Here is a 15,669-nt window from a genome sequence, read left to right as displayed (position 1 = left end):
TTGGCAGACGTTCTGCATAATACCACCCCAAAGCTAAACTATCATTTTCATGCTAATATTAACGAGAAGAGAGAAGTGATATATCTGAAAAATATTTGCTTCATTAAACAATAACTCATTGACCTGTGCAACAAGATTGGTTAAATCACCCTGAATCTTAACCCACAAAGAATAGTGTTTTGCTGAATCCTAAACCAAATCCTTGGTATTGTGCATCGTTAGTCCGTTTTTTAATTAATGGCTAAACTCTCTGACACTGGGTAGTGTTGATGTTCCCAAGGCACAATTAAACTTTTGATTGGATTTTATTAGGTAGATTTGATTGATTCTGGTTGGCCAAGGACCCCATCAGTATGTAGATGAGGTCTTTGTCTAACCGGGAAAAGCTGCTGGCACTTGGCAGTCTGGTGTGGTCACTCTGTCCACCAACTCGTATGTGACCAATTCCGTCTGTGCAGAGATCAAATCAAACAACCAGATTTACCGAATATCTCGCATGGATAACATTAATGCGTAAATCTCTTTTGGCATTTAGCAAGTTTAAGCGTCCACCGGTTACATTTTATAAGTTCTCCATATCAAGCCTAACGATGGTAAGTAACTATTCCTCTTCTCCTGAAGAAATAGGAGACACTTAGGTCCAATACGGACAAACATAACGACGCCCTGCAAACAGGTTATGGTATGTAGAGCTTTATAACATTAGCCATACGTGCTGGATGATGTGGATCTAAGTCACTTGACATTAGATACTGCACCAGATCAATATAAAAAAATGACATTTATTCCATCTATAAACACAAAGGTAACATTTAAAAACAGTGTATGACATGGTCTTATAGCACAGAGGTGGGAAAACTACAGCTCTCCACCTCTTATGGGACCACAACTCCCAGCATGTCTTGGAGAGCTATAGGTGGCCAGTCTGTGCTACAGAAGTCATCCGCCGGGATCGATGGGTGGACACAGCGGTCACCGCCCCCCGATTGGCTGTCAGCGGAGGGAAGACGTGACATAAATATAACCTCACAATACAGAAATAGACAGTGTTTGTGACCGAAATGGTTATCCCGTTGTTGAGAAAATAAGTTTATCTTTGAAGCTTCGTAAGGTCAAGAGAACGGGCCCTCCTCACACCCAGGCCTTGCTCTCTGTGGGTCCTTGCTTGGCTGGGTGTCTCTGGGCCGTCGACCCTCGATACATGGCACGGCTGTACGGCAGGAAGCAGGAGCTGAGCTGGAAGCCTCGGGCAATACGAGCGTAACCAGCCAAGCCGAGAATCAGGAACGGCAGGACCAGTACCACTCCGAAGACCAGCAGTGTTACGCAGGCCACCGGAGTAAGGCTGGCGGGGCAGAGCGTCTCTTTGGGCCGGCGGAACTGGAGGGTGAGAGAGAAGATAAAGGGTTAATACATGCTATCTGTGATGATGCAGAGAGAGAGATGGGCTGTGACTGGTACTGGGCAGTGGAATGTGAGAGGGAGGCTGTACGTATATGTTACACAATCCTATATCACAACAGCTTCTGTGCAATACTAGAAACTACAGCAGCCAATTAGAAATGAGCTTTTGTTGTCTGCAAGTTAAGACAAAAGAAACAAATATTTGATTGGCTGCTGAGGCTTTAGTGCACTGTGAGCAATAACTAGGAAATAAACCTCATTACACCCTACAAATAAGTAGCTTGGTTATGTTGGTTTCCTATAAATATGCAGTAAAATAGGTAAGTTATTCTGTGCAGTGTATTTTATTTTTCTGTCATATTGCATCCTTAATATCAAATGTCAGCAACAGATTTCAATGGAAGATTGCCTCTACATGCAAATTACTATAGGAAATGACTGTGGCTATTACGTTAAAACTGACCCTACACCCAGTGGAGGCAGCCATTTTGTGGTCTGAACCAATTTTCAGTCGGGGACCACTGGATTGATTGATAGGCCAGCTCCATTGTTTGTAAGTGATGGGAGGGGGTCTCTTCTTACCCCTTATACACAGATTGGGGGATTTTGTCGTGATGGGCAAATCTGCTTGGTCGGCGGAACCCATAAGTTCCAGTGATCATCATCATCTATTTATTTATATAGCGCCACAGCGATGTACAGAGAACTCGCTCACATCAGTATCTACCCAATTGGAGCTTACAGTCTAAATCCCCTAACACACACACACAGACCAAGATAGATTAAGGGCAATTTTAATAGCAGTCAATTAACCTACCAGTATGTTTTTGTAGTGTGGGAGGAAACCGGAGCACCCGGAGGAAACCAACGCAAACACGGGGAGAACATACAAACTCCACACCGATAAGGCCCAGAATCGAACTCATGATCCCAGTGCTGTGAGGCAGAAGTGCTAACCACTAGGCCAGTGATGTCCTCTCTATGTGATCTGCTAATTGGTGATACAAACGCACTGGAAAAGATTTGGGGCAGGATTTGGGGAAATAGTCAGAGTAAATCTTCTCTAATGCAACAATAACCAAACCGGCCTCAACATGATCTCACATTGCCTCCATTGAATCGGTACGTAACAGTGACACATTGTGCCTCAATTACAGAGCAGTATGATGAGGTGTTTGTTTTACAGTGCGAGATTATTGAATGGGACAAAGGGGGTGAAGATGATGTATCCACATGCACAAAATAACAGCCAAAGGTAGTAAACTAAGTCCCAGTGGCCTCTCACACTCCTCAGTTTAAGCCATAAAACTGAACAGTACTTAGGAAATAAATATGTGGTTCAATCAAATGGGTCAGGGGTTGGACGTTGATATGACGTGTACACTACAGCACGATACGCTTCATGTATGAAACGTGGATAAAATCACACGATAAAGCACAATAAACACAGAAGAAATAAGTGTACATGAGTCTTTTAACAGGACATACAGGCAATACAAGTATGTGAACTGGCTTCCATATCACATGGAGAAGTGTGGAGCCATCCGGGCTGTTGCAATCACGTCCGACAGTCGTAGGACATTGCGATACGTGTAGGTAATAACAGCAGTCTTCGCATTTTTTTTTTTTTTTTTATATGACTGATTGTATGTGATTCGGACCCTCACAAGTTTAAATCTGGCCTTAGGCTATGTCTAAAAAGCCATTTGCTTTATTTTTTGTCTATTTGAAGCACTTTGATGCGCCTCTACGGTCATTTAAACGGGATTCTTAAGAGAAACACTGAAAAACGCATTTTACTTTACAAATGATCATGTGACAAGGAATCCTGGATGTGCCAACAAGGAAAAGTATTCTAGCCTTAAATTATACAAGATATTTTACCCCAGGATTTAGTGCTCCATGGGGTTCGGAGCTGTCTGAGGTAACCTGTTTCACATTCCCCAATATATAACCCCTCATAAATACAGAGTGCAAGCTCTGTGGTCCAGACCTCGGTCATCATATCATCCATCTGTGATTTCATGTGCTGTTGTGCACATGAGTGGGAAAATACCATAACTTTCTATTTTGCCACTTTAAGGATTACCCTAAATAGGTTCTACAAACATGAAGAACTCTGCAAATGTTCTTAGAATGTCTTTAAAGGAACGAATTTACAATTTTACACCATATTCTACTGAAATGTCTTTGTTTTGGGTTTGAAAATGTCCTTTTGTCACTTTTTAGTCTATACTAAATGTTTTGTTTTTTTAAGATAGTGTCCGTATTTATAGTAACTATTCTCTTCAGCCAGGATAATTACTGTTCATCATCATCATCGTTTATATAGCGCCAGCAAATTCCGTAGGGCTATAATAATAATAAGGTTTCATGTATATACTCAAATACAATCAATAAAAGAGAATACTACAAATACATAGTCCGACCCTCTCTAGCAGGCTTACTGCAGGTTCCAGGACATGCTGGCACTTGTAGTTCCAGAACCCCCACAGCTTGCCCGCATCTGGATTACAGTATGTGGGGATGCATAAATTAGCAGGTACTCAAATTGCCCATTACCAACCCCCCCCCCCCTCCTCCTCTCACACAGACAATCACGGAGAGTGGTACAGGATACTGACCCTTGGGTGGCACAGGAACCCGTACAGAAGCATGGCAGCAGATGGCAGGAGAGACCCTCCACACATCACAATGAATATCCCCAGGTTGGCAGCACCCACCAGCAGGTTGTGAGTGGTGATTAGGACAGCACAGGCCCAGCAATCCAGTGGCTCCCTGGGTACAGGTGGGGCAGGGGTATATGGTGGTGGCAGAGTAGGGGCATCCTCACCCATTGCCAGGCTCACGTCTGTGTTGGGCATGGATCTTGGTGTTGTCTCCCAGTCCGTTTATGAATCTTTATTTCAAAATCTGCCTCTTCCCCTCTCCCTTTCCTCCCCCTCCTCTTATCTAGGAATGCAGCATGCTTCACTCCCCTAATGTGTCTTAGGAATGTGAGGACTCCACATCCCCTAATACCTAACCCCCTCATAAATACACAGAGTGCATGCTCTGTGGTCAAGACCTCAGCCAGCACATCATCCATCAATGGTTTCTGGTGAGTCACACCCAGCATGGCTGTATGGTGTAACACACTGACTGTACCTATAATGTGACGGTAAATACTTTATAATCTGTGTTCTGAAGCCCGACAGTGTATTGGTGTGGGATGCTGACGCTTTCAGTGTACATTTATCCATTTTAACTGTCAGGTTTGATATCTGAGGAACGGAGCTTTGGGGTGATCAGGACCATGGAGGGGGGAAGAGAAAAGATTAGAGTTATGAATGACTGATGTGAGGGGGAGGGGAGATTGTGTCAGGTACCAGAGACCCCCAGGGTTGATGGAGAGCAGACCCTCCTATAACAGATGACCTCTGTGCTGCTGGAGTAGATAGCAGGAGGGGGCAGTAACACCCCTGGTTAAGTGCAATAAACGTTGGTTAATGTCCTTGTTATTTTATAATATATTACTGACCCCCATATAGGAAAAAAGTTTTGTTTCATATACCATGTTTGAGTCATCTATATCCATAGTCATCCCCCGATAGACCAGCAACGATCACAAGTTTTAGAATCTTGTCCCTATTTTTCTGTGTGATGTTGAATTCATTTGTGTCCAAAAAGACAAAAGTATTATAGGAGTGATACCTTTATTGGCTAAGCAAAATAAATTTGTATAATTGCTAGTTTTCAGAGCACAGAGGCCCCTTCATCATGCAAGTTTTAAAAAAATAATTGGTTAGCCAATAAAGATATCACTCTTATAATACTTTTGTCTTTTTTGACACAAAAGTATTCAACATCACATAGATTTTTCTGGCTGACACGGTACTGCAATAAAAAAAACAACTATTTATTTTTTGCTGCACGTCCCTATTTTTCAAAAACCAAGCATTTTTCTGATACAATTTCTCTTATTCTGTATATGAGACGTAATGCTCAGTGTCTGTCGTTATTCCCTGAGTGTGATCAGTAATATCTATTAAAGAGTATTTAAAATGCAAAACTATGAGACTATAACTATTTTCAGTGAATGTGTAATTATGGGAATGGACTGTAAAGTGTGTAATGTGCCTCTAAAAACTTTATACCAATATTCGTTCGATATTCAATGGAGTTTCACTGGTTTCCTGGCCACATACATGTTTGTGGAACAATCGCCAATTGAGATCTCAATTCTCTTTTTTTAAACATAGTTCGAACATGGTTAAACAAGTTCAACTTACTGAAATTTAGCTCAAATTTTTTTTTTTTTTTAATGTATAAAAAATTCATTGCATATCCTTGTTCTATGTATGATTAGCTCTCAATTTACAAACACATATGTGTGGCCCAAATATATGGGACTCTCGCTGTTGAGTTAGGACCACCCTATTAGCCAAAGCGCCGTGGAGTGGCGGGTGGCTTTAACATACATTTGCAAATGTGTGCAACTAAGACTTTTGCATTTTTATCTACAGTAGATATGGCAGCTATTTTGCTGGCTATAGCAGTGTGCTGGGGGAATTTTCTGTGTGTTTGGCTAACCCCACCCTTTCAAGCACCTGCTATGAGCCTATAAATTGATTGAGCAACTTCCACTTCTGTATGATTTATTTTTATGTAAGGTTTGTTTTTTTCTGTAGGATTTGTTTTTTTTCGTGTGACTTGTTATACCTAACAAATTACAGATCTTTGCGTCTCTTTATAAACAAACAACATTCTTGACCTTGGCAAGGAGCCCGGATCCTCTCCCCCTCTATGCTGCACGGAGATGGCGTCAGGGAATTCACGGCGTAGAAAGCTGTGGGCACTGAATAGACAGACGCACGAGTTTAACACCGATCACACATTACAAAATCACACTCCACTGGTTAATACGCCTTCACAACACCCGTAATGAATAAAATGCTTTCTGCCAGGTCTGTTTTTGGTAACATACAAGGGACCTCTCGCTAGGGTCACCAAATGTAGTTTCTGGTTTGGGACGGTTTTGAACCCATCTTAAACTAGCCTAAGGACAGAAAATACCAGCACAAGTTACAAGCTGATCTATACATACCTTGGTCTATTATTGTTTTTTAGTGCCAGTATACATCACAAGTGTCTCCTCCTCTTGAGTATGTAGTGTTGTCGGCAACTTACACGGATCCTGAAATGCGTTAGCATGACACGTAAACATTGTCCTGCACAAGTTTTGGGCCCGACGATGACGGTTGTCACACCTTTTCTCGTGATGTATCCATACATTAGATTTAAAGTTGCCTGTATCTTTAGATGTGTGCAACACAAAATACAGACGTGGAGTCCCAAGTGTACGGACTTTATCTTTACTGATACACAAACGGGCTCTCTCTACGTCCAACACAACGAGCCATATTATTAGATTCACTTAATTATGAAGTCACTTCCATTATAATCCTGCACAGTGACATTGGTTACCCCCTCCAAATTACTGTGACGTCACACAAAGCTGCAAATAACTAAACCCACCGGTATACAACGTTAGGTCATACCGGCACTCCCCTAGCCCCCCCCCCCCCCCCCCCTTCCCATTGCTCATTCTAACTAACTAGTTTGTGAACATTTGTCACAATCAAATTTGTCTGTATTGCAGAAGCCACAGTGGCTGAGCTATTTACATAGGTGCATTTTGGTCTCCAGAAAAATGGCTGTTGCATCTATAACTTGAGTCGCTGTAAACTTGAAGTTGATTCACCTCTGGCAAACCTTTAGTTAGGAACTTCCCCTCACCAGAAAGTACAAACAAGGAGTTATACTATTTCACTCAACACCATTCTCAGCATCTGTCTCAAGACACAGACAGGTACATTACAGATAGACAGATTTCTGCATACTGGATGTTATTCTCAATCTCTGTTCTATGTGTGTGTGTCCCGTGTGTCTGTCTGTCTATGTGTGTATGTGACATGGGAGAGATGGAACCCTAATTTTGGATTCTCTTAACACTATGTAGTAAAATGCAAAGACATATACATGAATTAATGTTTTCATATTTTATAAAATAGTGTTAAAAAGCATCTAAAATTCGGGATAAAATTGATTAAAACCTTTCAATATCTCTACAGCTCCAGGGGGCTAGGCCATTCAGTTAAATTTTCCATACCGCCACTCCTAAATTTCCATTTCAACCACTGATAATGGAGTAATAATAAGATAGAAAACTCTGCATTGATACTTATCAATCCTTTGCATATAGCAGATGAAGGTTATGGTGAAAATTGCTTTACAGGCTCAGCAGTTCCACGGCCGCTCTCAATAAAGCCCTGTGCATATTGGGATAGCAATCTCCTCAGACCCAAGAAAGGGTTGTAATTTACATAATCGTTTCCCCCCAAATAATTATGGTATAACTTGCAATGACAGACATCTGGCCTAACTAGGTGATGCCTCGTTGTCATCACCAAAAAATTTGCCAGTGCACCCCAAAAGTTGTGTTTTAGTGTGTTTCTGTACTTAAACGTTCTAAACCAAATCCTCACTATAGTACCGTACTAATTCATGGCACCATGAATGTTTGTCAAAGTCACAGCGCCCATACCATAATAGAATATCCACAATTCTACAGAATTTCTCACCAATCTGTGGTCCTACTAGCTATTACTTCCTAATTCAAAGTTGGGCGTTTTCCAAAATGGTCATACTAGTTTTCAGAAGGCAGGGCCGTAACGAGGGTGGTGCAGGCGGTGCCGTCGCCCAGGGTGCAAAGCCACGTGGGAGCAGCAGCCGCCTGCTACCTGCCTTCATACTTTCAGCCCTTAAGTTCCGCTTAAGGGCTAAAGAAGAGAGAGAGGGAGAGATTACCTAACCAGAGTTTGATGCTTCACTCCTTAACTTTAACTTCCGCCGTGGAACGCATGTGCGATCCACTGACAGGAAGTTCGGCATTTGGAATGCAAACTTGCGTTCCAAAAGCACATGCGTTCCACGGCAGAAGTTAAGGACAAGCATCAAACTCTGGTAAATTAATCTCTCTCTCTCCCTTCTCCCCCTCCTTAGATGGGGGGCGCCGGTGCCCTGTCTCGCCCAGGGCACCAAAATGTATAGTTACGCCACTGTCAGAAGGAACCACTAGTTTCTTCGGTATTAGACTTGCCCCACAAAGCCAGAAGCCTTTGCAGTATATGGTGTGTGCAAAAACGAGCCGCCATTTTACCCATAAATATCCTGCAGACACATCTGTCGCAAGGTTCCTACGGTGCTTTACGGTTCATTGTATGGGCTCTTTGGTGTGTGGAGATGATGGTCATGTGTGCCTATTCAATATTGTGAGGAAATTGTGTGTACATTATGTTGTATGCTGGAGAAAAAAAGAATATACATCCATCGCTTGTAATTCCCACACATTGGTATATTGGTGACCCAAGCTTAGTCAGGGAACGGAGATCTACAGGGCACAGGGAGATTATAGCAAAATCGTCAACATCCACCTTATACCAGTACAGTCATGGCCAAAGGTTTTGAAAATGACACAAATATTATTTTTCACAAAGTCTGCTGCCTCAGTTTTTATGATGGCAATTTGCACTTACTCCAGAATGTCATGAAGAGTGATCAGATGAATTGCATTTAATTTGAGTCCCTCTTTGCCATAACAATGACCTGTATCCCAAAAACAACATCTCTACGACATTTCAGCCCTGCCACAAAAGGAGCACCTGACATCAGGTTAGTGATTCTCCCGCTAACACAGGTGAGAGTGTTGATGAGGACAAGGCTGGAGATCACTCTGTAATGCTGATTGATTTAGAATAACAGACTGGAAGCTTTAAAAGGAGGGTATTGTTTGAAAATCATTGTTCTTCCTCTGTTAACCATGGTTAGCTGCAAGGAAGCACCTGCAGTCATCATTGCCTTGCACCAAAAGGGCTCCACAGGCAAGGATATTGCTGCTAGTAAAATTGCACATAAATCAACCATTTATGGGCTCATTAAGAACTACAAGGAGAGAGGTTCGATAGTTGTGAAGAAGGATTCAGAGGGCCCAAGAATATCCAGCAAGCGCCAACCGTCTCCTAAAGTTGATTCAACTTCGGGATCGGGGAACCACCAGTGCAAAGCTTGCTCATGAATGGCAGCAGGCAGGTGTGAGTGCATCTGCACGCAAAGTGAAGTAAAGACTTTTGGAAGATGGCCTGGTGTCAAGAAGGCCAGCAAAGAATGCACAAAAAACATCAGGGACAAACTGAAATTATGCAAAAGGTGCAGTAATTGGACTGCTGACGACATAAAGTCATTTTCTCTGATGAAACCCCTTTCAGATTGTTTGGGGCATCTGGAAAAGCGTTTGGTCGGAAAAGAAAAGGTGTACGCTATCATCAGTCCTGTGTCATACCAACAGTAAAGCATCATGAGACCATTCATGTGTGGGGTTGCTTCTCAGCCAAGAAAGTTGGCTCACTCACAATTTTGCCTAAGAACACAGCCATGAATAAAGAATGGTACCAAAATATCCTCCAAGAGCAACTTCTCCCAACCATTCAAGAACACTTTTTTGACGAACAATGCCTTTTCCTGCATGATGCGGCACCTTGCCATAAGGCAAAAGTGATAACTAAGTGGCTTGGGGATCAAAACATCGAAATTTTGTGTCTATGATCGGGAAACTCTCCAGACCTTAATCCCATTGAGAACTTGTGGTCAGTCCTCAAGAGGCGGGTGGACAAATAAAAACCCACAAATTCTGACAAACTCCAAGAATGGGCGACCATCAGTCAGTATGTGGCCCAGAAGTTGATTGACAGCATGCCAGGGCGAATTGCAGAGGTCTTCAAAAAGAAGGGTCAACACTGCAAATATTGACTCTTTGCATAAACTTAATGTAATTGTCAATAAAAGCCTTTGACACTTATGAAATGCTTGTAATTTTACTTCAGTATACCATAGCAACATCTCACAAAAAGGTCTAAACACACTGAAGCAGAACACTATGTGAATACCAATATGTGTGTCATTCTCAAAACTTTTGGCAATGACTGTACATTACTTATCCGGGGTTCTACGTTTCACCCAACCCAGAGGGTCCCCGACAATGACAAGGTCCTCATAATTCTGAAATTAAAAAACTGCAACACCCTTGTGACTTTAAGTTCACTTAGGACATAAAGTCTACCCCATGCATAGTTCTAGGAGCCAGTTTCCTCATGCCTTGTCCATTTGGGGTTATTAAGAGTTTAAATAATGGGAAAATAAGTATTATGAGTTTAGATTTTGTGAAAAAACGTAACACATGGGGATACCACCTTGGCTCCTGCAGCTAGTGTCTTGTTGATTGACAATACGCTGCATGTACAAAAGATCCCATCTCGGTGGGAGTAAGGGGAGCTGCTTCGGATGAAAACATACATCGTGGGACTCACCCGATCGAATAAAACGCCAGAGGCATCATATTTTGGAGTAATGTTTTACTTATGGAATTCCATCCAAAACTGTTTTATTTTTGTGGCATTGAACGAAGTAGTCTTTAAGATTATATGCAAATATATTTTAATTAAAGATTATAACAATGCACTATTCAGCCTTTAATATAAATGTCTACACAGATCTGTAGACTTTTTTTTTTTTTTTTTTAAATGAATCATAAAACACAGTTAACTATACATGGTTAGAAACACCTGGCAGCATGGAAATATTTAATATACAAGGGAAAAGCGGTTAATAATGGAGCCACCTAACACGTTTGGAAACCAAAGGAGAATTTTATCGACAGAGATTTATACATCAAACACCAAAGAGGGACAATTTGGAGAACGGGACGTAAGCCAAACATCACGCAGAAATAGCCGTCTCCAGGGACTTGCAACTTCCTTTGGCATTTATATAGAAATCGTGTTCCATCTGTCTATAGATGTGTATAATACTCTGCCATCTGGTTCTCGTTCTGCATTCATCTATATTATTCCACTCTTTATTCATCTCATCAATGTGTAATATTCATCATGTTATTCTCTATAGGTCGTCTTGTCTTCTGACTCCATCATTCCCATCCATCTTCTGTGTGTGAATAGCTCCACCATTGTGTTCTCTATCCTCATGAAACTATGTGGAATTAATGTATAGCGTTTATATATTGTGGCCAGTGTACAGTATTAGAATGCACAATTACTGCTTACTATGATGTTGCAATCAGCAGTATGCTTATCAGTGGCCATCTTCTTGTGCATTGTTCTTTTAATATGACTTACCGGGCAGAACGGTGGCTTAGTGGTTAGCACTTCTGCCTCACAGCACTGGGATCATGGGTTCAATTTCCAACCATGGCCTTATCTGTGTGGTTTGTATGTTCTCCCCGTGTTTGTGTGGTTTTCCTCCAGGTGCTCCGGTTTCCTCCCACACGCCAAAAATATACTGGTAGGATAATTGGCTGGTATTAAATTGACCTTAGTCTCTCTCACTCTATGTGTATGTTAGGACATTTAGATTGTAAGCTCCAATGGGGCAGGGACTGATGTGAGTGAGTTCTCAGTACAGTGCGGCGGAATTAATGGTGCTATATAAATAGCTGATAAGTTTATAGTAGTTTTCATTATTTTTGTATTACTCCCTCCTCAGTGAGAGGAGTTTTGTGACGGCAGATGGAGACCGCTCCTCCGTGAAGAAGTTGGTGTGTGACAGGATGGATCTCCTATGCCACCCTGTCTGCTGTGTTGCTGTGGACCCGCTGGGCTTAAATTGCTACCATCCCCTTTCTTTATCCCAAATGTGCCCTCTAACCGCAGTAGTAGGGTCTTTTGCTGCTGCCACCTCCTTAGTGACACCAGAAGCACATCCTTCTGCGTATCTCTCGCTGCTGGTGTGTCCCCTTACTGGTACACCTGGGCTGGTACCCCTGACCTTTTGCCTTTAGATCAGGGTTGCTGTGGAATGTTTCCCCAGGCTTATCACACTGTCCAGAGCTGCAGGGTAGCGGGCAGAGCGTTGATACTGGAATGCTGGGTTCTATCCTCAGAACAGCCGGATAACAGATTAGATTGGTCTAATCTGTAGGTCACAGGAATTACAGCAGGTAAGTAGGTGTCAAAGCAGGATCTTGAAGCAGTGATGTTTATTAGCTCAGGAAGTCCTAAAAAGGACAGTTACACACTCACTAGTATGAGGTACTAGTGATATCCATAAAGTACAGACTGTATAATAATAATTACATGGTCAAACTGCGCTTTTTATACAGATTTACACAGATACCCTGGCAGTTAGAGGGGCCTCCTGCCCCTCTAACCAAGCCAGGTGCTTTATTCAGCCTGCACATAAACCAAAAAGAGGTTTAACACCTTTTTACATTGCTGCTAATGGCAACACAACATTTGAGGTTTTCTATTGAATGTTTACCATCAGGATATAACATTAATCTTGCTTTGCTTTGAACTCAATTTAACTTGCAAAACTCACATTCATCTGTGATCACTTGAATAGGGAGTCTATCAGCAAGTATAATTACCTCCTCCTGTCTTTCAGGCTCAACAGACATTTTGGTCACTCAGTGATGAAATGGTCTAATTAACATGAAATTGCCTATCTCCAGACAGTTGCAAAACCCAAACATGACATACTGTTTTAGAAGTCAATACATTTCCACACATACCAATATAAAAAGATAAGTACATCAGCAATGAGATACAGAGGTGCACTGCGCTCCTAATTAAAATGAATATCTACAAAAAGTTATTTATAAGTGATCCAGTCACACTCCCTCCCTCCCCCCACCTTGTCCAGGTGGGTTACCACCATCCCATGTCCCCATGATTTGGTCCCTGGTCCCGCAGTCTCTTAGGGTTACCGGAAGTGATCCGGGGGATCCGGCTCTTCCTGCCAGAATAGTCCGGCCCCATTGCTGTGCGCCTTTCCTTGCTTGTGAATGATGTGAAAGTCATAAACTTGAAGTGCAAGACTCCAACTCCAAAGTCTGCCATTCAACCCTGAGACGTGTTGTATCCACTTTAAAGGATTATGGTCAGTCACCACAGTAAAATGTTGTCCGTACAAATAAGGTTGAAAGCTTGGGATTGGAATCAAAGATGGTTGAATGGATAAGATCTTGGTTGCAGGTTAAAAAACAGAGAGTTATATTAAATGGAGTGCATTCACAGGAGGGAAAGGTTACCAGTAGAGTACCCCAAGGATCTGTACTTGGACCAGTGCTTTTTAATATCTTTATTGGAGACATTGCAAATGGTATTGAAGGGAAAGTATGCCTTTTTGCAGATGACACAAAGATATGCTAAAGGGTAGACACACCAGGAGCAGTAAAACAAATGATTGATGATCTAGGTAGACTAGAAGAATGGTCAAGAGAGTGACTACTACAGTTTAATGCCAAAAAATGCTAAATCATGCACTTGGGTCTCAAAAACCCAAAGGCTAAATATAGTATTAATGGCACTATAATGGAAACTACTGAGAAGGAAAGGGATCTAGGAGTCACTATATCAGGTGACTTAAAGGCAGGAAATAAATGTAACAAATCAGCGAGGAAGGCAAGTCAGATGCTTGGTTGCATAGGGAGAGGAATCAGTAGCAGAAAGAAAGGAGTAATAATGCCACTATAAAGTTGTGACTCGATCACTGATAAATAACTTTTGGTATAAATTTATTGAAAGCAAATAGCTCAGGGTGCTTATTTATATAATTGCAAATGTACTTATTTTTGATATTGTGTGTATTTTGGTAAAGGAAATGTCTATTTCTGAGAATAGGCGAGGGAATGTTTTTTGGTTTTAACTTTGCTAGAGGAAATGCATTATTTCTGAGGTATATCTCATGCAATGCGCATTTGTTGAGGAAGTCTTCTGTGTCTTTTGGTGTAGAGAAATTACTTGTTTGGGGTTTTGTAACTTTGGAAATTCTCAAGTTAGTAATAGAGTGGAAGAATGTGTACTCTGCAACTGTCTGAAGAAAGGACCCATTTTAATCTCATGTTATTTAGACCTTTTGATGTGTGAGGGTCCAACACCTGAAGGCACAGAAAGGTTTAATAAGACTTGCTGTTAGATTTCCTCTGTTCCTCTAAAACAAGGTGCAGGAAATCACAGCAAGTTTTAGGATATCACAGATAAGTTTAGAGAGACTTGCCTACACTCTCCTCACACGCTTCCTTTCCGCTAACAACCTGTTGGATGCTCTTCAGTCTGGCTTTCGTTCTCAACACTCCACAGAGACTGCGTTGACCAAGGTTGTCAATGATCTGATCACTGCTAAGACTGAACGCCATTACTCTCTCCTAACTCTCCTGGATCTCTCGGCTGCATTTGACACCGTTGACCACTTTCTTCTCCTACAAACACTGCAATCCCTAGGTCTTCAAGACACTGTTCTATCCTGGTTCTCATCCTACCTTTCTAATCGCTCTTTTACTGTTAATTTCTCTGGAGCCACCTCTGCTCCACTTCCCCTATCCGTTGGAGTACCACAAGGCTCAGTACTAGGTCCTCTGCTGTTCTCTATCTATACCGCTTCTCTTGGAAATCTAATAAGTTCCTTTGGCTTTCAGTATCATCTCTATGCGGATGATACCAAATCTATCTATCCTCTCCTGATCTCTCGACATCTGTATTGTCCCGTGTAACTGACTGTCTTTCTGCCATTTCATCTTGGATGTCCTCTCGCCAACTCAAACTTAATCTTTCCAAAACAGAGTTAATAATATTCCCACCCACCAACAAGAGCATACCTGACATTTCTATCTCTGTTGATAACATGTCCATAAATCCCACCCCACAAGCTCGCTGCCTAGGTGTAATCCTTGACTCGCACCTATCCTTTGTTCCCCACATTGACTCTATATCTAAATCCTGCTACATACATCTAAAGAACATTTCCAGAATTCGCACATATCTCACGCAAGACACTGCAAAAACCTTAATTCATGCACTCATCATCTCCCGCATTGACTATTGCAATTCCCTTCTTACTGGTCTTCCCAAAAACAGACTCAAACCTCTACAATCTATTTTGCACGCTGCGGCAAGACTGATTTTCCTTACAAATCGTTCTTCCTCTGTTGAATCACTCTGTATGTCTCTACACTGGCTGCCTGTTTTGTACCGAATCCAATATAAATACTTTTACTAACCTACAAGGCCATCAACAAAGCTGCACCAACATACACCTCCTCTCTTGTCTCAAAATATCTCCCAACTCGGCAACTCCGTTCTACACAAGATCTGCGTCTCTCATCCACCCTCATTACATCCTCCCATTCCCGGTAACAGGACTTTTTTCGGGCTG

The 15,669-nt window shown here is 41.9% G+C and overlaps 1 protein-coding gene across 1 annotated transcript; it reads right to left on the bottom strand.

The window, feature by feature from the left end:
* Nucleotides 1-768: 768 nt before the first annotated feature.
* Nucleotides 769-4,310, bottom strand: TMEM88 (transmembrane protein 88). The gene is made up of 2 exons (XM_075205007.1): nucleotides 4,029-4,310; nucleotides 769-1,380 (listed from the first exon to the last, which is right to left on the bottom strand). The coding sequence occupies exons 1-2, from the start codon at nucleotides 4,266-4,268 to the stop codon at nucleotides 1,132-1,134; spliced, it is 489 nt and encodes a 162-aa protein (XP_075061108.1). The 5' UTR covers nucleotides 4,269-4,310; the 3' UTR covers nucleotides 769-1,131.
* Nucleotides 4,311-15,669: the final 11,359 nt, after the last annotated feature.

This window comes from Mixophyes fleayi, chromosome 4, assembly GCF_038048845.1.
Source record: "Mixophyes fleayi isolate aMixFle1 chromosome 4, aMixFle1.hap1, whole genome shotgun sequence".
NCBI lineage: Eukaryota > Metazoa > Chordata > Amphibia > Anura > Limnodynastidae > Mixophyes > Mixophyes fleayi.
The sequence above is the reverse complement of the archived record's forward strand: the minus strand, read 5'-3'. Positions and strand labels throughout refer to the sequence as shown.

Coding starts and splice junctions, on each gene's coding strand:
- TMEM88 (XM_075205007.1), bottom strand. CDS start 4,268: ATGCCCAACACAGACGTGAGCCTGGCAATGGGTGAGGATGCCCCTACT. Junction 1,381..4,028: donor GGTTCCTGTGCCACCCAAGG/GTCAGTATCCTG, acceptor CTCACCCTCCAG/TTCCGCCGGCCCAAAGAGAC.